General features: G+C 41.1%; 1 protein-coding gene across 3 annotated transcripts; it reads left to right on the top strand.

Moving 5' to 3' along the window:
• The first annotated feature begins 10,152 nt into the window (after positions 1 to 10,152).
• meox2a (mesenchyme homeobox 2a) lies at positions 10,153 to 23,532 on the top strand. Of its 3 annotated transcripts, XM_036946779.1 has the most exons (5): positions 10,153 to 10,454; positions 14,187 to 14,361; positions 14,504 to 15,069; positions 20,431 to 20,603; positions 22,667 to 23,532. In XM_036946779.1, the coding sequence occupies exons 3-5, from the start codon at positions 14,523 to 14,525 to the stop codon at positions 22,883 to 22,885; spliced, it is 939 nt and encodes a 312-aa protein (XP_036802674.1). In that variant the 5' UTR covers positions 10,153 to 10,454; positions 14,187 to 14,361; positions 14,504 to 14,522; the 3' UTR covers positions 22,886 to 23,532. The 3 variants fall into 3 exon arrangements, with proteins under 3 accessions (XP_036802674.1, XP_036802680.1, XP_021416030.1); XM_021560355.2 differs by lacking the exon at positions 10,153 to 10,454 and having other exon boundaries at positions 13,706 to 14,361; XM_036946785.1 differs by lacking the exon at positions 10,153 to 10,454 and having other exon boundaries at positions 13,700 to 15,069.
• The last annotated feature ends 724 nt before the right edge of the window (positions 23,533 to 24,256 follow it).

The raw sequence follows: 24,256 nt of genomic DNA, 5'->3' as shown, positions 1-24,256 counted from the left end.
AGTGCTACTAATTTGAGGGGTAGAAGTTATAGAAGGTATCGCCTCACGCCCCTCTTTGCCATCAGATTACTTTAGCCACGGGTTAGATGTCAGTCGCCACTCACACATGCACGCACGCACGCATGTTCACATGCACGTGTGCACACATGCTAAGACACACACACACTTGCATGCAGGTCTGCATGCACACACAGGGACTTCCAGGTGGCAAAGGGCTATGATACACTTCACTCATTCAGTTCACGCCGAGATCAATTTCACTGAGGCGATTCCACTTGCACGTGTCTGGTGTGCACCTTTTACAAGGGAGAGAGATCAGTTTCAGTCACTGCTAGAAACGGCAGCTTCCTCCCCTCTCCTCTTAGTGAACCTGGTGTTGACTGTTAAAATGACCGTGAACTGTGACCTTTGATAGCTGCTGCGAACGCACGGGTTCAGACCAGGAACCACTTTACAAGCGCACATTTCATCAATTGAAAAGTGCCTGTTGTTTTCTATGTGTACATTGAATTTCAATTCAAGAGGTGAACTGACTGAATTAGAAATGGAATGGACCCCATCCCTGCATAAATAAGCGTAAATGTCCATTGAAAATGACTCATTTGTGAAGTAAGGTATCAACAAAGCCTTTCAGTACACACAGAGGGTGGCCTGTGAGACTCCCTCTCCAGTTGACCCAAACCTCGCCTCCTCCTCACCATTCCTACATTTCTGACTAATTTCCCCCCATGTGATTAAAGCCACCAGATGCTCTGGCGAAACTCGTAAATGACCAAACCCATAAACTCACAGCTCTATTTCTCCAACAGCTCTTTCTTGTGGAGAGCGCCAAGAATGTCAGCCGGCATCTCCCTTCAGCACGAGATGCCACAAGTACGAATTTTGAACAAAGTGTTTACAGTGGAATGCTACGCTGATGTGATCGAGATGTATTACCTGTTTACTCTACCAGCGCTGCTGGAGCATTTGTTAGTCAGATTTCTGATCATGTTGATTATCACGCGCCACCACAAAATGGGAGCCCACATGTAAACACGCCACATACACGCTGGATCAGGGTGTGTGTGTAAACGCCTGTGTGTGGGGGGGGGTTGTGTGTGTGTACCAGTCTCTGTGTGAAAACCAGAGTTTGTGTGTGTGTGTGTGTGTGTGTGTGTGTGTGTGTGTGTGTGTGTGTGTGTGTGTGTGAAAGTCTGTGTGTTTGCATGTGCGAGTCTGTGTGTATATTCCAGCCTGTTTGCCTGCTGTGTGTTCTAACTCCAGCCTTCTGTGTAGTGTAATTAGCACGTAGTAATCAGCTCTATAAAAGGTCAATCTGGTTTAAGGTAAACAGAAGGGGGTTGTATGATACAGTCGATTAAGAAAGAAAATGGTGCTTGGTGCAGTGTTTGATCAGCAGGCCCTCAGCAGAACATAGTTATTTACACGGCTTACCACAACTATGGCAGTGTCGCTCAGTGTTAGGCATTCTAATGCCAGGCCATCTTTTAATAGGGTTTATTTATCGAGGAGAAAGGGAAATGATGTGTTGATTGCTGAACAACAAGACTGATGTGATTGAACATGAGTGATGTGTGAGAATGTTCCTGTAAATGTTTGGTGTTCTTTCATCTTGAATTGAGAGATGTGTGTTACCTCAATAACTGCGCTGGGGTATATTGTACCTGTGGGAAAAGTAGTTCCATGTCTGTCAAACGTGTTTCGAGGATTTCAAAGCTTTTTTAAAAATTCCATAAATATACAATGTATACGTTGTATAAACAAATATATTCAAATTATGCTGAAGTTGAAGTTAAAGCAGTTACTTACTATAAGTGACATTGAGACAGTATGTATAAAAGCCGTATAGGCCTAAAGGAGCTAACAAGTGTAGGGGGACAGATATAAACATTACAACCCACAGTCCATCGTTATGCTGGCCAACAGTGATGACTGAATAGGGGGGATTTTATCACACTTGATCTGTGACTTCTCTGGCAATGCATGGTGCTTTGGTGCATCAGTGTGGGTCATTCAGTGTCAACAACTATCATTCGTAAACTTAAAGAGCTGGGGGAGACACTGAGGAAGCACTGAGTCAAAACTAGTCGAAGGAGAGGAGTTTATTTCTTCAAAGAGGTGTGAGGAATTTGTTAAGACAATGTGTGATTCAGGAACAGTCAGCGACAGGGCCGGCTCTAGGCATAAGCAACATATGCCGTCGCCTAGGGACCCCGGCCGTTACAGGGCCCCTGACTCAACTGACAGCTAGAATTGTAGTGGCGAAAGAAACGCACACCTATTTAGACGAGGTGCTGGCTAGCGGGGAAGAACGCTTGAAAAAGAAAAGGAGAGCCACACACTCTAGGAACTCAGATGCAATAACCAATGTTTTGACAGACAAGCTGTCTTCATCAGGGTACAGAATCGTAGAACACACGAAGTGCAAGTTCAAAATTTGCTTGTGCATCAGCGGTTTTTCTTCAGTTTTTTTCAGTCATTAGTCTCAGCGGGACGTCAATAACCTAATGTTCCAGTTTTCAGGGGAAATGGAAGAGAGGGCCTGAGTGAGAGTGACTAACAAAATCAACGGGGGCCCCCCTAGAGGTCAGGGCCCCTTGGCACGTGCCCGGTCGTATTCGGCCATGATTACTATAACGTTTTTTCACATTAAAAAGGCGTGACTCCATCTTAACTCCTCCTCCGCATTTACTGGATTGGTTGAACAGTGCAGAAGAGAACCTTCCCGACAGTTAAAAGAATTCTCGTCAAGACCATACATAATGTAGGGGATCTAGTTTCAGGCATTTATTTTACCCCTGCTACGTTACGTTAGTCCGTCACTGGCAGTCACTCAATTAGCCATGTTAGCAAACAATTTTTAGTTTGGTAAGTTAGTCTAGCCAGTTAGTCTAGCTCTAGCCAGTTATCTAAACTTGTTGCAATCATAGCCGAATACCGCCCGGGCATGCAGGGCACGTGTCCAGGGCCACTGATCTCCAGGGGACCCTACTCTCACTCAGATATCATTAACATGGCATACGCAAGTCATGGCAAAATGTGTAGAACTGCAGAAAACTTGCTTTAAAATGGCAAAAATGTCTCACTGCCTTCCCGGCAAAATGTGTAGAATTGCTGGAAATGAACTTGAAAACTAAATGTTATCTCGCCTCAGTCAAGAAGGGGGCAGCAAAAACAATATTGCCCGCTTGGTGGGGGATTTCTCACTTAGGGCCCCCAAAAGGCTAGAGCCAACCCTGGTATGGGAAATACTAACCCAAAAAGTTTAAAAAACATTAAACATTTTCACATTTATGAACTAAGTGTTTTAATTCATTGTTTACAGTATGAATGATTGATTTACCATTGTTTTCTAATAGCCCCATACAAACAATTCTAGGAGAACTAATGTGGATATTAATTCATAGATAAAACAAAACCATGTAGGCTACAATGTTTTTACATTTTGGAGAGAAGAAACACACTTTTAAAAGAATAGTATCAAATCCTATACTGTCCCATCCCACGCTTCTTCCTGAGTGAAGTTGTTCTGTCCTCTCTCCCAGATTGACAACATCCCTATTGTTCCCTATTGGATGACTAATAGCTGCAACTTTCACGCCACAGGGAGTTTTCAATTCCTTCTTGAGTCTGTAAAACTCCCCCACTCATCTTCTTTAAATCTGCACACCCTCTCTTTCTGTTCCAGCTTCATACATCCTGCACTTCCCATCTCTCTTTACTTTTTTTTTCTCTCTCTCTCTCTCTCTCTCTCTCTCTCTCGCTCTCTCTCTCTCTCGCTCTCGCTCTCAATTTTCCATCACAGTGTTGCTGTGACATTTGTTCCTTTGCAGGTCCCCCTCAGTGCTTCTGTTTGGGCAGATGGATTATTGGTCACAGGAAGTCCCTCCCCCCTCCTCCTCTGTCTTATAATGAAGCCCTAGGGAGGTCTGGAAAGCCCTGGAACTGATGCAGTTCTCCTTCCTGTACTGACCCCCTCCTCCCCTTCACTCTTCAGTCCCAACGAGCTAGCCCGATTAAACCCCCAACCTCCCTCCCAGCTCCTGCACACTGCACTGTCACCCGACGACCAGAAACAAGAGATAGAATATAGGGCCATATCTTACTATACGTTTCTCTTCAACAGATGTCATTTGATTTTACATGTTGAAGGATATGTAGGAATTTGTATTTAATGTTCAACTAATACATAAAGAGTAAAACATGTTTTATTTCCAGGGTTATTTAAGCTACTGAATGATCTAAATTTCTCAGATAGACGCAGGACAATAATGTATTTTCTCATACCAAATCACAAAACAATAAAACATCAGAGACTTTTACAATCTGAGACTGTTTTGGACGATTTCCAAACGAGCCTCCATAACACCACCTACACAAGGGCTGCCCAACCTTCTTCCTGGAGATATACTGGCCTGTAGGTTTTCAGTCCAACCCTAATTTAGCATATCTGATTCAGCTAGTTAAAGTCTGGTTGAGCAGGTAATTAGTAGAATCAGGTGTGTTAAATTAGGGATGGACTGAAAACCCACAGGACGGTAGATCTCCAGGAAGAGGGTTAGACTGTAAAACCCACAGGACGGTAGATCTCCAGGAAGAGGGTTAGACTGTAAAACCCACAGGACGGTAGATCTCCAGGAAGAGGTTTGGTCAGTTCTGACCTATACTGTCTAAGCCAGTGGTCCTCAAGCCTCTGCTTGGGGACCCCCCTGACGTATCGCAATTTTGTTGCAACTCTGAATTAGCTCACTTGATTCACCTATTCAAGAGATTCATGTTTGTTGACAAGTTGAGTCAGGTGTGCTAACTGGGGGGTACCCGGTCGGAGGTCCCCGAGAAGAGGTTTGAGAACCACTGCTCTAAGCCCTCACTATCAGAGTTAGGAGCGATTTCATTTCAGACACCCTTACAGTATGTCTCAATATCCTCCTATTGTCCCAGACGGCTGGTCTTCGTCATCTCCACACCATGTGGACTCAGTAAACGGGTGAAACCAGCTACTAGATGCTCCTGATTGGGAAGACATGGGATTGTTCTGGAGGGAAGAAGGGAAATGCTTGGGAACTCCACTTCCCAGCGTGAGATGAGACAGAGAAGATAATGGCTCCCCGGGGACCAGCCAATGACCTCACTGAGTGCAAAATATGCAGAGGCCACAGAGTTCCTATTGGGCCGCTGCTAAATCTGACTGACACCGGGCAGCAATAACCCTTGACTTCAGATCTGCTCTGCACACGCTAATAATAGATGAATAAAATGTCCAAAAAAATATGTCTGACCTTCAAAAAAAATTGACTTGGCAAAATCTGAATATGTCAAAATATGGACATTTAACCATTGTAATTATGTCACTTTCAGCGTCACAGGTGACATACTATGGTTAATACAGTATGTCAACATTCTGACATATTTCTAATGACAACCTGTAGTTGTAGCCATTCTTTTCAAATGTTTTGGAGTCTGATTAGGGATGGGTAAAAAAAAAACGTTGATACTTTCCCATCTGGTACATTATACAGTATATGATAATTACCATAAATAAAACTATAATGATGATTGTGATTACCATTTCTGATTGCTATTAGTATCGTATTCCTCTCCAGATGCTTGTGTAATGGAAGTGAGATCAGCATAACCCCATCGGCTCCCGAGGTCAAGTATGCGTTAGCATTACTCATAGCTATAGGCCAGTTGGGATCACTTGAAGCGTGACTGTAGCTATATTCCTCCCCCCCTCTCACACCTTCCCTCGCTTCAACACTTACCAGTAGAGGTCAGCGTTCACATAGCATCGCATACCTCTCCACCATGAGAGGGTTGAGAGTTCTAGGTCATTGTGTTGTTTAAACCACTTGGAAACATCACCGATCACAAACAATTCAATAGATTTGATAGTTTGATTGGACCTGCCACTGACAGGGTGGTATGGCATGGCAATGGACTGAGAACAGATCAATGGTGGAGACTGGAGAGCTAGAATAAGGTGCTAGGTCTTGCTAATGAAGTTCTACAAACACTTTGACACGTTGTGTGTTAGTCAGAGCTTTGAGTCTGTGACTAGCGGGAGAATCTAGCGCTCTGGGAATATGCCAGAGACCCCCAGGAACCTAAAGAGAGAATGAAGCAGTTAAATCACAAAACGTTGACTTCACTCTTCTGAATTATTTGTTTTGTTGGAACAGCATGTTGTACTGGACGATCAGAGCGATGCTGAATGCTGTTTTCAAGCTGCTGGAGTGAATGAGATTTGTGGGGGTCAGGAACAAATTGTGAAACAAGCCAAGGGTGAGGCAATCACAAAAACACTAAGGCCTAATGGCACCGAAGGCATCATTCACAGATTGGAGTCTGGATCAACTCAATGCCTTCTGGCACCCATTCACATCTGAAGTATGAAGCCTTCTAGGACTCACTAAGTGTGTGTGTGTGTGTGTGTGGGGTGGGGGGGGGGGGGGGGGGGGGGGGACACATGGTGGAGGGCATTTACAAATGTAGCTAAGAGGAAAGAGGCTTAGCGCTGTAGTAATGCATATGGAACCCGCCAACCTGGGACTTTGGGTTTTGCTGGTTGCACCAGGTCCAGATCTCAATGGAGTTTTAGTGGGTGACCCTGAGCTGTTTGAGGTGTGGTCTGCCTGGTGCTAGGCTCTGCTCAGTGTCACACGAGTCTGCAGCCGTGCAGCCAGCCGGGCTCTGTCGCCCTGCTCTGAGAACCTAGCAGGACCCTCACGCTATCCACAGCTCCAAGCAGCACCATAGATGGTGATGTCACCCCTGCTGTCTATAATTGTTAAATCGCTAGAAAAATGGCCACCTCACTATTATTGCTTTCATTTCTCTGTAGTACGGGGATATAGGCATGAATCTGAATTTGTTAGCTGGATTTGATTTTAGATGTTAATTATAGCCTCTGAAAAACTAGATTAATTCAACTATAACCAGGATCTCTAGCAGAGAGAGAGGTTAAGCTGCAATGAATTTGTATAAAAACCAAAAAACATTAGAAGATTTGTTGGATTTTTATTAAGCGATCGTTATCTTGGTGGCAGGTTTAAAAAATCATAGTCATCATAGTTATCATTCAGTTTCTAACAGGATATGAGATGAAATGTATTTACACAATGTAATCAAAAGTAATAAAAACAAAGCTATGTTACATTTCATTATATTTTATCCGGAGCGACCTTCATTCAGTATTCATTCATATTTACAGTATGCGAGATATTACCTTTACTATGCAAGGTCATTCAGTAATAAACATTAGCTTTATTGTACAGTACTTACTCAAAAGAGAAAATATACAGCATATTCAAGTGCAACCAACATCCCACAAAATGAAACAAGACCATTGCAATCCTACTCAACATAACAACTTACACCGAGTGTACAAAACATTAGAACTGCAACGCTGCTGGGTTTTTCAACGCTCAACATTTCCCCGTGGTGTCAAGAATGGTCCACCATCCAAAGGACACCCAGATAACTTTACATAACTGTGGGAAGCATTGGAGTCAACATGGGCCAGCATCCCTGTGGAACGCTTTCGACACCTTGTAGAGTCCAGGCCTCGACGAATTGAGGCTGTTCTGAGGGAAAAAAGGGGATGCAAATCAATATTTTGGAAAGTGTTACTAATGTTTTGTACACTCAATGTACGCTTGAAAACAACCGCAGCTGAAAATACTGCATAAATAAGTTCATAAATAATCATGTAAAAAAAGTCTAACTCTATATTTATAAGGCATAGATGACAAGATAGGTTTTTGACTTGGTTGGGTTTGAATTAACTGAGACCTCTTTTTACTTTTATAGATCTCCACTCAAATGCTGAGTGTAAAAAGACAACAGTTAGTGCCTCACAGCCCCATATATCAAGTACATCGTTTTCACGTCCACATGTATTTTACTGACAACGGTCATAAATCTAAGCTGAAATTCAAAGTAAAACAAGCAGCGATTAACATTTCCATGCCACAGTCACCGGGACTGTCCACACACAATCATTTAAACATTTAAACAGGACTAGCCTTTAAATGGCTAACTTTATTGTGAGGATTTTTTTTTACAGTCAAGAAATGCATGCATTTCATTTGTACTTTCAATTATCTTGTCTTTGGGTTTTTAGAAACAATCTATATAAAACATATGTATAGTATAGCTTAATTATGTTAATTATATAGCTTAAATATTTGACTAACAGTTGTTTTGTGAAGTAGGATATGAAAAAGCTTGGTGTATAAATACTACAGCAGAGACCACGTGAAAAACAAGATGCATCATTGAGATTAAAATTATATTAAGTTGGATTCAAACAATTTTACCAACCAAATATTGTTGTCTTTTATAGCTGTCGAATAATTGATTAAATTAAGTAATTAACAACCTTGTTAATATTCAATTAGCCTATGGACATTAAAGAATCATCATAATTATAATTATATCCATATAATAATTATGGCTGTGTATAAATTGCAGTCCCTCCTAATCCGTTCTTAAATAGGGATGACAAATCAGGTTTGAAAAATCATAATAAGTGATTTTCACATTAAAACGTATCCAACTTGCCACGAATGAGAAAACAACTATCAGTATACACCCTTTATAGTTCTCTCCCTATATTTATATTCATGTATTCATTTGGGATGTATTGGATTACTGTTTGTTGTATTAACAAACATGCAAGTGTGAGCCTGCTTGTGCTTAATGCTTCATATTCCAAGGTTTAAACCAGATTACATATGTGTATATTTATGCATCCTGATTGAAAGTCTTTAGACTGTATTATCAAAAACTCGTTGTCTTTCAGAAATACTCAGGCCCTTTTGACAGTGATCATGGACACTTCTTAAAGTGCATACTATATTATATTCTTGTGGAGTTAAACTTCAAGGCTTTCTGACTAAAGCATAACATTAAAACTCAGGCAGGTAATCAAGTGAAAAGAAAGAGCTCGTGGTGATAGCCAGGCCTCAGTTACACATTAGATTTGTAATGTTAAGCACCAAACGCATAACTCTTCCTTCAATCAAGTACATTTCATTAGAAATATTCAGTTAGTATGGTCAGTTATACCCAAGCACTAAATTGCCACATCAATTTGTAGTATGTAAGACAAAACAGACACCAAAAAAACTGCAAAAAAACTTGACAAAAGCTTTTTTTTTTTGTACATTTCTTCTACTGATTAGATTTTGGGGACCCATCAGATCTACAGTCAGACCAAGGACTTCATTTTATTTTTCTGCTAAAGATAAGAATGTACTTTGTTAACCCCCCCCCCCCCCTCAAAATTGATTGTGTAACAGTTTTCCTCCTCTTCTGAGGAGGAGTATGAAGGATCGGATCAATATGCAGCGTGGTACGTGTCCATGTTAATATTTATTTAAACTGAACACTAAATAAAATAACAAGAGAACGAGCAAAAACGAAACAGTTCTGTCTGGTGCAGACACAGAGACAGAAAACATAGAATGCCCACCCCAACTAACGCCCTGACCAAACTAAAATAGAGACATAAAAAAGTAATTAAGGTCAGGACGTGACAGATTGCACCAGCCAATACATACAACACCAATAACTGCACAATTAATACACACAGACTGAAAGCACTATACTATAATTTCGCAGTGTTTTTTTGTTTGTTACACATCATCCTCTATGTCTATAGCCACATTGGTCTGAAGTATTGGGCCTGTCTGACTGACTGACAGGGACAGGTTGGATGAGTAGCAGCAGGTCTCTATCTAATGTCTACAGCACTGTGCCATCCTGGTCTTGCTCTATCTGCCCGTCACGGCTAAAGCCTCATCAAACACGTTCCAAATTGGAGCCATTCCCCCAGCTTAAACTGTATCACTGACCCGGGGCTCCTAGTCACAGCAGAAAATCTGGGGATTGCCCCATCGCCCCTCTACCATCCCCACCTGTAGGGGGTTTTGACTCATATCACGGCGGCTCGAGCAACACACCACACGAGGGGCAACAGGAGTAGGATTCACTGAGACACTCTCACCACAGGGTACTAATGCTGCGAACAGAATGTCCAGAGAGTGAAACCACATGTGTATTAATACCAGAAGAAAAGCTGAATAAACATCTAGCTTTCCTATCCTGCTAATAGCCTTAATTTGAAAGGTAAACAGTAGAAGGTTCAAGCTCACCTAAGGAGTTTGTAGACACGGTGCTGCTCACTTCGAAAGGCACGGTAGGAATGGGAAGAACTATAGCGCCCAAGTTACTGCCTCCTCGCTATCTGCTAAAGTCATTTTCTTTCAAAGTGTAATTAATTTCCTTTCTCAGGCAGGCCTGCATACATGTGGCGCAGCTGGCTGTAGTAGCATAGTCTCTGAAGCCCTGGTGTGTGTAATACTGACCATGATGCCGAAGCAATAAGCATTAGCCGTACATCAGGTGAACACATGCAGTTATTGGAATATCTTGTTTGATCGAAAAAGGTTGGATTGTTTTATTTTGCTAATTTAATTGTCTAATGCCATTTGGTCTGTAAATGTGTAATTTGTAAATTCATTAGCCACTTATAATTTCTAATTCTAGCTGTACGATTTGAATAAACGTATCTGTATGTTGAATATAACGGTATAATGTTTTGTGTGTACGCAAAGAATTGTTTCCAATTTTGCACACAGAAATTCAGAAGTTGAACAGCAATTTGTTTACAATATCAAAATCAGACTTAAATCTGATTGTAGGCTTATTTGTGTTTTATCACCCCTTCCTGCTACTAAATGTAAATCATCAATGATTGGATTCAGGTTTCATCCTATACAATTTAATCTATTTAGATGTGCATATGTTAGATACAACCAACTATTGTAGAGCTAAACAAGTTATGTATATATCTGATTATGACAAACTTGATATTTTTAATTATTTCAATCTGTCTCACTGAAATAGGAAATAAGATAAGATAAAAACCTTCTCCTCTAGTTATTTTCATGCTACATTAACTCCTACTGGTTACATTGCACTCTATAGTATGTAGTAGTATCATCCTTTTATTTTTTTTATTTTACTCTGGCAAGTCAGTTAAGAACAAATTCTTATTTTCAATGATGGCCTAGGAACAGTGGGTTAACTGCCTGTTCAGGGGCAGAACGACAGATTTGTACCTTGTCAGCTCTGGGATTTAAACTTGCAACCTTCCGTTTACTAGCCCAACGCTCTAACCACTAGGCTACCCTGCCACCCCTCTCTGTAAAGATAATATAGTATCTTTATATTTAGCTATTATAGAAAAGTTTGTTTATATATATATATATATATATATATATATATATATATATATATATATATATATACACACTTTATGTATATATATATATATATATATATATATATATATATTTATATATATAAAAACTTTATATATATATATATATATATATATATATATATATATATATATATATATATATATATATATATATATATATATATATATATATATATAGTACCAGTCAAAAGTTTGAACACACATACTCGTTCAAGGGTTTTTCTTTATTTTTACTATTTTCTACATTGTAGAATAATAGTGAAGACCTCAAAACTAGGAAATAGCACATACATCATGTAGTAACCAAAAAAGTGTTCAACAAATCAAAATATATTTTATATTTGAGATTCTTCAAAGTAACCATCCTTTGCCTTGATGACAGCTTTGCACAATCTGTGCATTCTCTCAGCCAGCTTCATGAGGTAGTCAAATCAAATGTATTTATATAGCCTTTCGTACATCAGCTGATATCTCAAAGTGCTGTACAGAAACCCAGCCTAAAACCCCAAACAGCAAGCAATGCAGGTATAGAAGCACAGTGGCTAGGAAAAACTCCCTGGAAAGGCCAAAACCTAGGAAGAAACCTAGAGAGGAACCAGGCTATGTGGGGTGGCCAGTCCTCTTCTGGCTGTGCCAGGTGGAGATTATAACAGAACATAGCCAAGATGTTCAAATGTTCATAAATGACCAGCATGGTCAAATAATAATAATCACAGGCAGAACAGTTGAAACTGGAGCAGCAGCACAGCCAGGTGGACTGGGGACAGCAAGGAGTCATCATGCCAGGTAGTCCTGAAGCATGGTCCTAGGGCTCAGGTCCTCCGAGAGAGAGAAAGAAAGAGAGAAAGAGAGAATTCGAGAGAGCATACTTAAATTCACACAGGACACCGGATAGGACAGGAGAAGTACTCCAAATATAACAAACTGACCCTAGCCCCCCGACTCATGAACTACTGCAGCATAAATACTGGAGGCTGAGACAGGAGGGGTCAGGAGACACTGTGGCCCCATCCGATGATACCGCCGGACAGGGCCAAACAGGAAGGATATAACCTCACCTGGAATACTTTTCCAACATTCTTGAAAGAGTTCCCACATATGCTGAGCAGTAGTTGGCTGCTTTTCCTTCACTCTGCGGTCCAACTCATACCAAACCATCTCAATTTGGTTGATTATGGAGGTCGGTTGATTATGGATGCCAGGTCATCTGATGCAGCAGTCCATCACTCTCCTTTTTGGTCAAATAGCCCTTACACAGCCTGGAGGTGTGTTTTGGGTCATTGTCCTGTTGAAAAATAAATTATAGTCCCACTAAGCACAAACCAGATCGGATGGCGTATCGCTGCAGAATTCTGTGGTAGCCATGCTGGTTAAGTGTGCCTTGAATTCTAAATAAATCACTGACAGTGTCACCAGCAAAGCACCCCCACATCATCACACCTCCTCCTCCATGCTTCACGGTGGGAACCACACATGCGGAGATCATCTGTTAACCTACTTTGCATCTCATAAAGACACGACGGTTGGAACCAGAAATTGACTCATCAGACCAAAGGACAGATTTCCACCGGTCTAATGTCCATTGCTCGTGTTTCTTGGCCCAAGCAAGTCTCTTCTTCTTATTGGTGTCCTTTAGTAGTGTTTTTTTTTTTAGCAATTCAACCATGATGGCCTGATTCACACAGTCTCCTCTGAACAGTTGATGTTGAGATGTGTCTGTTACTTGAACTCTGTGAAGCATTTATTTGGTCTGAAATTTCTGAGACTGGTAACTCTAATGGACTTATCCTTTACAGCAGAGGTAACTCTGGGTCTTCCTTTCCTGTGGCGGTCCTCATGAGAGCCAGTTTCATCATAGCGCTTGATGGTTTTTGCGACTGCACTTGAAAAACGTTCAAAGTTCTTGAAATTTTCCAGATTGACTGACCTTCATGTCTTAAAGTGATGATAGACTGTCCTTTCTCTTTGTTTATTTGAGCTGTTCTTGCCATAATATGGACTTGGACTTTTAGAAAATAGTGCTATCTTCTGTCTACCACCCCTACCTTTTCACAACACCGATTGTCACAACTGATTCGCTCAAACACAATAAGAAGGAAAGAAATTCCACAAATTTACTTTTAACAAGGCACACCTGTTAAAGTGACTACCTCATGAAGCTGGTTGAGAAAATGCCAAGAGTGCCCAAAGCTGTCATCAAGTCAAAGATAATGTATATTTTGATTTGTTTAACACTTTTTTGGTTACTACTTGATTCTATATGTGTAATTTCATAGTTTTGATGTCTTCAGTATTCTTCTACAATGTAGAAAATAGTAAAAATAAAGAAAAACCCTTGAATGATGAGTAGGTGTGTCCAAACTTTTGACTGGTACTGTATGGTAAGGCATTTTTTTGGTGTTTACAAACTTACCCATACAGAGGTACAGTATACTAGTATGAGATAGCATTGGAAAGGAAGCAAAGCAACACGTGCTTCAACATAACTAACCTCACAACGATATCAACAAAGGTAAGACAATACATGATGAGCTATCCCTTGACACCAACCCCCTATCTCATGTCTGTTGAGGTGCAAATGGTTCAACCCTGACACATAACACCATCATCATCTCAAACATTATGGACTATTTTCTAATAAGAAAAGGGGCCACTAGAAGTTAAGATAGCCAAAGTCGAAAAATAAATGGCCTTCTTTCCTGAGACACCAGCCATTTTAATAGTGCTGATTTATTGTGCCATGTTTTTGGGAGGGCGATCATATGCATGTGGTCAGTAGTACGCAGTCTGTGACCCAGCCTCCCTCTCACGTTACAGCCTATTTATAACGTTCCCTCAGCCAGCTCCTCTCTTACTGCAGTTCCTTGGAACCACCTTTCTCTCCACTCCACAGGTCTCCAGTCTCCTCTCCTGTCATCTGAGAATCTCTCCGGCAGCTTATCTAGGGTTCACTGTTTATCCTGCGCAGCCTGGCAACTGTCCGCATGCCCAGGATTATTACTGGAGCCCCCTTTCAACACACACACAACTTTTTTTTATCGAACTCTTATCAAGGAGACAAATTTGGGGTAAGCTAAGGAAAGAGCACAAGTAGTGGATTTTGGATATTCTGTCTTTTGTTTGACCCCTTTTTTTAAACTTAGTTGGCTTACTTTTTTGTTACCTTTCATTTTTTGTCCCCCTCTCCCTCCCGTCCTTATCTTTCTGTAGGGCTGTGTGTTTGCATGCAATGGATCACACACTCTTTGGCTGCCTCCGCAGCCCCCATGCCACTGTGCAGGCCCTGCACCCTGCCTTCACCCAGTCTCCGCTGACTCTCCACGGACGCACGGACCACGTCTCCTACCCTGACCTGGCCTCTTCCACTGCCACCTCCTCTCCTTCGGCCTGCATCATCTCTGGCTATCCCGGTGACGAGGGCCTGTTCGGTGGGCATCACCATCACCACCGCGGGCATCACCCGGCACAGCAACAGCAGCATCACCCGCCTCAGCACCAGGCCGGCTGGCACATTCCACAGATGCCCTCTCCTGGCAGTGCGAACTCCCGCCACAACCTCTGCCATCCCCACCCCCACTCTCACTTGACCCAGGATAGTGCCCTCGCACCCCCAGACCTAGGCACCCCTGGCAGGAACAGTCTCTGTACCAGCACCCCCAACCTGGGCAGCAGCACCCCCACGGGGGCCAACTGTGTGCCTGCAGACTTTGGAAGACAGACACTGTCACCTGCTGAGGCAGAGAAGAGAAATGGCAAGAGGAAAAGTGACAGCTCAGGTAAGATGAGTGGAAAGATCGACTTTTGGGTTGACATTTATTTTTATCTGTCTTCTTCCTTCTTCTTTGGGCTGCATGTAGAAATGGGTTGAGTATAATGTTACACAAAGTAAGTGGGAAACTAAAGCTACACATCTTTATCTTATTAATAAATTGTCATACAGTTGAAATACAAAAAATACACTTGCAGTGCATTTATTCAACACGGGTATAATTTAACTGTACCTTAACGTAATGTTTTGAAAAGAGATTAAGAGTTTAATTTTGGTGTGGTTTCAAGAACGACATCATCACTCATACTTCTAAGGCTTTCCGTGGAGACGGAGTGGTGGAGTTTTATGCTTCACTGACAGAAAATGTGGTATAATATTGTTTGAAAAGAGGTTTGTGAATGTTGGCTGACATGAACATCGGCAATTACAGTATGTTGACTAACGGGGAGATCAAAGTCCAGACGATAACTGTGTGGGCATTAGACTTGTGCCATGTTTTGGTCTAAATCCCATCTGTTTCATTTCAACGCATTTTAGGTGGCAGAAAATAAGGCTGACTGGAAAATATGAATGTCATGGATTGTAAAAGACTACACCAGTGCTTCGAATGACACTAAACACCCGAGAGGATTTAGGCTTCTCTTGCTGTGGAGTGCGCTTAGTTCCAGGATTATTGTTGATGCAGTCATTTTAATAAAAGAGACTGAGAAGTTGAATCAATAAATATATTCAATTAAAAAATGTGAGTTACAGTAGCATTATGTTAAACAGTTTAGTAGTTTAGTAGATTTACAGTTTAGTAGATTTGTTGTAATGTTAATAGTCTTTAAACAAAACATTTTATTTAAAAAAAACATACCTTTCAAACGTCCAAAGAAACCTACTCTCTATTTCCTACAAGTTTGTTCAATGGTCCTAAAAAAATGTATGAAGTGTACAACCAACCATGAACATTTTTACTGCTAATGTTTTCGTGCTTCACTAAAAAAAACATTTACTACACCTAATTTCTGTCAATAAAATTAAGATCACATTGTCAATCACTGTGGAGCAGTTATTAATATGCAACATAAAAAAAAGGTTTTGCCAGAATTTCAAGAACACACGTGTAGAGTAATTTATGGTCTAATTGAAAATGTGCATTTTGCATTGATAAGGTTTGGAATAATGACTTACTTACCTCAAGTAGATACTGTACAGGCGTGACTTGTGACCTTGGATTTCATCGTCATTGAGATTTTCTGCGTTTGTGAAAAGGACCATGAACTTTATACACAGAAAATATAGAAATATCGACAAAATATAAACAATACAAATATGGTCATTTATTACGTTAAGTTAACTGGAACATACATTTCTACATTATTACATAGCCTAGCAGTGTCTTTATAACTCTGAATATACCAATATCTCTTTAATATATCAACTTTTTACTATTCAACCTTTTAATCGATATGAAGCACTTTGTAGGTGTTAAAGCGTTTTTTTAAAGGGAAGATTTTGTTGTCAACGTTTTAGTAGGAACTGATGAGTTTTCCATGGAAAGTGTATCTGCCGTCCTACCTGAAATGTCATCCTGCAGAACTGGGCCTAGACCTCTGTCTGTTTAAACACCCTCAGTGTGGGTCACCTGGCTGTGGTTCTGTACACACCACTTGAACACTTGGTTGATATTTTCCCTATGTGGTTAGTGCCCTGTTTCGCTTGACTCACACAGGATACTGTTGGCCACTTCAGTCATGGATCCCTTCTGACACATGACTCATTCTAACAGATGATGGAACATTTTCACAAAATCACAGGGACTTACTAGTTAAGTGTGCAATTAAATGTGCATTCTTTCTGTTTGAAATTAATGGACAGTATAGAGACAGAGGGCATATAAAATAGAGGTTTATTACAACCCTATTTTAAAAAATAGTTACCAAAATAAGAACTCATGGTATTTGGATGTAGAGGAATATCAAAAAGATGCATAGAAATTATTAACACACCTGACTTATAGAATCGTTCAGATGTTGGGAATGTTATTTTGTATTATTATACAAATCCTTGTACAAGTAGCAGCACCACGCTGGAATTGCCAGAAAAACGACACACAGTTACTAAGCTAAGAGAGCGCAACTTCGAAGGCAGTCACTACTATTTATAACACTGCTCTTGTTTTGACCATACTAACCTCTCCTATATTCATACATTTAGAACTCCATCCTCTATTTCCTGTTCTCCTTGGTCAAATCATTTGGAAACTAACACTTGGCCCTCAAGCTCCGTTTCAATTCCCTACTTCCAATGGTTATTGCAGCCTCATTACGTGGGCCTTACATTCTCTTCACGCTAACACCAATCATGCTGATTATTGAGCGTAGTTAGCTTATCCAATCAGCTGTCCAAATAACACTGTGTTGCCAATTCGATGAGAAAGCCCTGATTTGGTTTCACCATCTGGATTGAAACCTGAGTAAAATCCGCCTGTGAAACTTTACATTGGATACGAAAACAATAATAAAACACTTGAACCCAGATTTCCATGCAGAACACTCTCCTGGTCAAGAAACACAAATCATTTTGTGTGATTTTTTTCCTAAAGGTGGACTGCAGGGTATACACTGTCATGTGACGAGTGGTCCAGCTGGTATTTGGGTGTCTGGTTTCTGTGAAACCTGCTAATTCTAAGGGTTCCAGCTGGAGGGAATATGGCCGTGCCGTTTGGTGTAACCTGGGCTGGCCGATCGGGTATACTGGAGCTCTGAGGGAGCGAGGGGTCAACCTGGCAGATTTGAAAGTTTGGGAACACTTTAGCCTGCAGGTATAGTGCTTTATACATTATGTCATGCACATGTACATACTGTCTTACAATAAGTCCTATAATGTTATGTGTCACAATGTCTCAACATTTTTACTGACTCAACAACTGCTGGTTTTTAGTCAGGATCATTATATAATTATATGACATTGGTAGCGGGTCATCATACAGAAGAATGGAAAGTTACACAGAAAGTTCAAACAGAAAGTCTCATGTCAAGTCTCCTACTGTGTATTATAACTGAATTATAAGGCAGTATACATGTCGGCTTTAAGTAAAGTGTAACCAAAACTTCTTACGAAAGTGTTAAGATTTTAAACATGCAGTAATAGTAAATGCTTGTATCCTATTTTGTTATTGTGGAGTGTATTTTTGAGTGCTGCTGTAGCAAGTGATGCTCAGGGACTAACTCAGGCATGGCTTTGCGATTCTCGGTATTACCGCTGAGGCTATTTTGGTAGATCTAGCATTACAATATTCTACGTCACAATGGAATTGTGTTTGCCGTAGATGAGATTCCTCAACCAAATCTACAAAATGACTGGCCAATGAACTGAAAATGTAACACTGAAAGGAATGAAAAGCATCATCATTTCATTTTGCAGTCTCTCTGTCAGAAACGTTGGCAGGGACACTAACATTATTTTTTAAAGGGTTCCCTGATCTGGCTTCAGACCATTTGGGAGCCCTAAAACTACCCAGTGTCTGGGCTCTGTATTTTCCTCCCATTATTCCCTTTTGTGTGGAGAGATGAAGGTTCCAGCAAGGACCTAATTGCTGTGGTGTAGTGGCTGTGTCGTAAAACCTTGGGACTCTTTTTAAATCGGCTTTGCGCTGGTCTCCAGCAGCTGGCCATGTTATTCTTTATTCTTACACAATGTCTGTGTTTACCAGAGAGTAAATACATCTAAGAGGTATGTTTGAATGAGGCCCGCTCTCTGGCACACCGACAGTGAAATTACCCTGGTGAAATTACAGACATGTGGAGATGGAAGGTTACCAGCTATAGGACATTTGCTATTCACCATACAATGACACACAGAATTTCAGCTACTTTACCACACTGTAAGAAAAGTCTTATCATTTATGTGGGAATAACTAGACAATGTATTTGCAGTGTATTCCTGTCTTGGATGCCAGTTACGCAGTATGACATATCACCATGTGCTTGGAATTTTCCTTTCCTTTCCCCCCCCCCCCACAATATCAATGATGAATGGCTTTTTGCAAACACAAGTTGTGTAACTTTCCATTCTTCTATATTTTCTATGACACAAAAAGAGATGGGCAATGGATTTCTTTAAAGAAGAGTGAGAAAAAGAGAAAGAAAATATTTTTTCTGTGAGAAAATATTTTGAAAGAGACACTTTTTCAGTAAGAACTTCAAGAAGTGTCTCAGAGTGTCTCCTGTGACGTGGCGGAGTGAGTGACTCCCATGACTGGTGGTGTATCTGGCCTGGTCCTGGCCTGTAAACTCCCAGCCTATTTACAGTTTGGATTTGGGACCGCCTGTTGGGATTAACACAGACTGCAGAACAGAACCGCAGATTAATTAGCATGCAATCGCTGTTGCCTTGAAGTGCAATGTGCAACTGAAGCATATCCAAACGGCCCAACCACAAAGTCTGGTCACAATAGGAACGTTTGGGAACCAAATTAACAAAACATGTTCCTTCTGAGAAACAGTCCAACATTTTTTTTTAAAAGTAACAATATCTTCTCCTGAGGTTGAAACAAAATGGGAATGACAAGTAGGTTTTTAATCCACATTGGTTGGATAAATAAATCCTTTAAATCTCAATAAAACAATTTCCTCCTGTCACTCCAGTGAATCATCAGGTGGTAGACTTGCATATATTTGGGGGAAAAGGATCTGCATTGCTTCATGTTCATCTGGGGAATCGTAACAGTTTGTCCTTATGTGCATGATGTCATAATCATAATCATAGATCAAAACCAGACTGACATACATGCTACTCTCCCTGTAGTCCATCTCATAGTCTAGCCACTCTTAGTAAGTTCAAAAGTTTGACGATATTGTTCAAAATCAAACAACACCAATCTAAACGAGAGATCGGACAAATACTCCTTTTCAAATTGTTGTGAGTTGGCAGCTTGTTAGTCATAAAGAGGAGACGCTTATAAAAGGGAGGTAAATAAACTGAGGAAACATATTTTCACACATCCTGCAGAGCTGTTTCGTTCCATGTTAAAACTACGAGGGTAGCAGCCGATTCCATTAACAGTGAGACAAATGAACTCCATATTTGGAAAGAGTAGGAGCCAACTCATTGTGTGTGTGAGAGCACAGCTGCCAGAAACAGGCACATGTGTAGACGCTTCTGGGTCCTCCCAGCCACTTACAGTGTGCGTAAACAATGCCGCTACAATAAAAGGTGATTGGCATCTCCCATTGTTTCCCATACCTGACTCCTTCCCTCCTCTGCCTGTATTTGTGTCTCTGGCTTGCACCTGCCATATAATACTCATTTTATCATTATTTTCTTTGAGTATAAATCTCCCCGACTGGAAAGAAAAAATGTGTGCCGTGTTTGATTTCAGAGTCCCAAGACGGGAATTACAAGTCAGATGTGAGCAGCAAACCCAGGAAGGAGCGGACGGCGTTCACCAAGGAGCAGATCCGTGAGCTGGAGGCCGAGTTTGCCCATCACAACTATCTGACGAGACTGAGGCGCTACGAGATAGCAGTCAACCTCGATCTCACAGAGAGACAAGTATGTAATGTCACCACTCTAACCTCATTCTCCCACTTGTTCCTTTGGGTTACAACATATTGACCCCATAACGCATGAATGCCTGGTGGTGGGAAAAGTCTACCTCACTCAGACCATTCAGAGTCTTTCGGAGATACCTTGTTTTCCTAACTTTAGAACTTCCGGTTTGCCTGCTGTTGTGCTCCAGCTGTGACTGTGAAGAGGGACTATCATATTCCAGATATTTGGGTATATTCTTTCAGTCAGCCTACAGTCAAGTAATGGAGACAGGCACAAAGGCAGGAGGTGCTGTCTAGCAAGTCACTTCCTGTTTCCCCCAGCTAGGACAAATTAGTCTCCGAGCGTAGGGGGGCCGCTGTAAACACAGTCACATGAAATAAATAAGAGAAGAGAAATTGCGGGGAAGGAAACATCGTACAGTGTTCTGTAACACCTATTTGGGGTGTCAGAGAGAAGCGATATGTCACATGTGGCATGCATCTGGCCGTATATACAGTAGATATTAAAAGGATAGAACAGACAGTATATGTTTCTTACGTAACATCGGAGACTCAAAATCTCAACCTTGAGTTTTCAATTTTTTTTTCGAAAAAGTGCTTCAATGTAATACTTCTAAAAGTAATTTCAAATGCCCAAATATAACCATAAACTAAGATAAAAAATATTATGCCTACCATCTAAACGTTAATGTAACAATAAATAATTGCCACACTTTACATTACCCTTAACACAGTGAATATCATTGAATATCATATCACTTATTGCATTAAGTATTTATGTAATTACCCCATAACAGCCTAGTAATTACTTACAGTTTTGGAGCACTTATATTGCACTTAGAACATCCAATATTTTTCTTATACCAAAATCAAATTCATAACCAACTCTTAGAGAACCTACCTGTTATTCCAGAGGCAACATGATCCCTTAGGCATTACATGACTCAGACAGGCCTGTCTCTTACCTTCAGTAACATGGAAACTCATATCTAGGTACAAATATGACTGCAAAACAGCCCATACAAACCAGTCATAATAACATTATAAGTAATTGAGTCATTAGCCCACTGATGATAGCATTAGTAGAAATAGCATGTACTATACAGCAGCCATGTGACAACAAACTCGGTAACCTACGCCTTGCCTTACTGCACTATCAATAACAGGAGAGAAAAGTGCAAGCTTGCAGATGTATTTTAAGGACGATCCATTTACACTAATGACAGTAGAAAATCTGGATGGCCATGTTTGGAACCCTGCCCGTCAACCTGATAGTGATTTTCTAACTACGAAACTCAATGGGACTGGATTCAATGACATATTGACAAATGGGAAATTGTTCTCTGAACTAAAAATACCTTTGAGTGATATATCACAAACATGTATATTAGATAACATAGCAACAAATAGCAACAAAATTCATCCATCCCCATTGAGCTATAGGCTGTATTTAGGTGACAAAGGCTTCAGTTCACATCGGCTCTCCTGACGTGCTATCATATGGACCAAAGAATTATCAATAACCACAACTGATGTGATCATCAGCATGGCATGTATAGCTGAAGGTTTAGGACAAACGTTGTGTGTAAAATCAAGTGACTTCCTGCCCATGTGACCCAGCTAGGCCTCACAGCATGACACTCCCCAAAATAAACCAAAGGAGAGAAAGAGAGACTCATCCAGAACCCAGTCAGTGTTGACTCTCACGTCTACTCGGACCCAATCTTCTACGTAAGCAACAGCCTAATCATCATTCTGGGAGACGTAAATACTGAAGGAGTTGTCGAGTCAGGGAAAAGAGGAAGCAGCGTCTTGATGACAGGGAATGTGACAGTACATCAGCACATAATCACTGCTACAGTATAGAAATAGCTGCCAAACCTTTACAGCAGCTCCTGTATCAGGTTTCTGGCTTACCATTTGATCAATATCCAGATCTTTTAATAAGACTCTACTCAGTATGCGTAACAGTCTCCAGCTATGCAAAATGATCCCCCAATGCCAAACGCCATTTTGCTGTTCTTTTCAGAATAACTCAACTTGTCTTTTGTGGTTGTTCCACAGGTAAAGGTGTGGTTTCAGAACAGGAGGATGAAGTGGAAACGAGTAAAAGGAGGTCAACAGGGGGCTGTAGCAAGGGAAAAAGAACTGGTGAACGTGAAAAAGGGGACATTGCTGCCATCCGAATTCTCCGGCATAGCGGCTCTTCATCACTCCACAGACTCCCTGGCCAATGAGAACAGTCACGACAGCGACCAGAGTTCCGAGCATGCTCACTTATGATGCACAGCAGCAGGCCACGCCTACTCAAAGTGGGCTCAGCCTAACATCTCAGGAACGTCCTTAAAAGGACATGGTGTCTGGTCATCGTTAGCAAAGTTCAACGATGCTAAATAAATGTGTACAAATGTACAAAGAAATGACGTGTGTTACTTGATCTAAGAAGATGCATGTTAGGACGTTGCTTAAACCAAACTAAGATCACCAATACGTTTCAAGAACTGCGAACCCAACGCAGGAATATGAGATATTGCAAAAGGTCAATGCACATTAAGCATATGTTACGAACGTGCCTCCACTCAACGCTCTGCTTTTGGAAGCAGAACATATTCTTAGAATATTAGGACAGATTCAGAATTGGCCGAATTGTTATGAACATTCCATGTTGTGTGTCTTGCATTGAAAAAGTGGCAAGTTCATGCTTTTGATTTGCACTGTTGAACACTTGCCTCAATTGGTTTCTACTGTATGTCATAGAAATTGCGATGTAATCGAATTATTGATTAAATCAAGTGTGCAGGAGAATCAAATTTCAGCTAATTTACAATATACTCTGAACTTTATTATCTGTATTTTTCTTACCTTCGCTATAGCAATCATTTCTAATACACACTATACCACTCACACAGTAATAAACATTTCTGATGTTCCTTAGTGGCCATTTTCTTCTACCCTGACTGATATTTGTAAACAATCTGAATATTGCATGAACAGAGGTTCTGCTGATGTAAGGGGTGCGTACTGGTGGCAGAGAAGTCAGACGCAGGAGAGAAAAAACTGTTTCCAACGGCGCAGTTTAATAATAAAACCCACCGGAAAACAGAACAATCAATAAATGGGTACAAAACCCGACGCACACCTGACATAACGTGCACAAGCACTTACAATAAACAATATTGGACAAGGACATGGGGGGAACAGAGGGTTAAATACACAACATGTAATTGATGGAATTGAAACTAGGTGTGTGGGAAGACAAGACAAAACAAATGGAAAATGAAAGGTGGATCGGCGAAGGGCGATCCGGACGAAAACGGTGGAACTCCTTCATCATTAAAGGGTCCAACACGTCCTCGACCGGAACCCAGCACCTCTCATCCGGACAGTACCCCTCCCACTCCACGAGATACTGAAGGCCCCTCGCCCGACGCCTCGAATCCAGTATGGAACGAACGGAGTACGCCGGGGCCCCCTCGATGTCCAGAGGGGGCGGAGGGACCTCCCGCACCTCAGACTCCTGGAGCGGACCAGCCACCACCGGCCTGAGGAGAGACACATGGAACGAGGGGTTAATACGGTAATCGGGTGGAAGCTTTAACCTATAACAAACCTTGTTCACTCTCCTCAGGACTTTAAATGGCCCCACAAACCGCG

This window comes from Oncorhynchus mykiss, chromosome 2 (genome assembly GCF_013265735.2).
Source record: "Oncorhynchus mykiss isolate Arlee chromosome 2, USDA_OmykA_1.1, whole genome shotgun sequence".
Taxonomy (NCBI): Eukaryota; Metazoa; Chordata; class Actinopteri; order Salmoniformes; family Salmonidae; genus Oncorhynchus; species Oncorhynchus mykiss.
The sequence above is the reverse complement of the archived record's forward strand: the minus strand, read 5'-3'. Positions and strand labels throughout refer to the sequence as shown.

Excerpts from the sequence above, each read along its gene's own strand:
- meox2a (XM_036946779.1), top strand. The coding sequence starts at position 14,523 with ATGGATCACACACTCTTTGGCTGCCTCCGCAGCCCCCATGCCACTGTG. Across the intron at positions 15,070-20,430 it reads GAGGAAAAGTGACAGCTCAG|AGTCCCAAGACGGGAATTAC; the intron begins GTAAGATGAGTG and ends GTTTGATTTCAG. Across the intron at positions 20,604-22,666 it reads TCGATCTCACAGAGAGACAA|GTAAAGGTGTGGTTTCAGAA; the intron begins GTATGTAATGTC and ends GTTGTTCCACAG.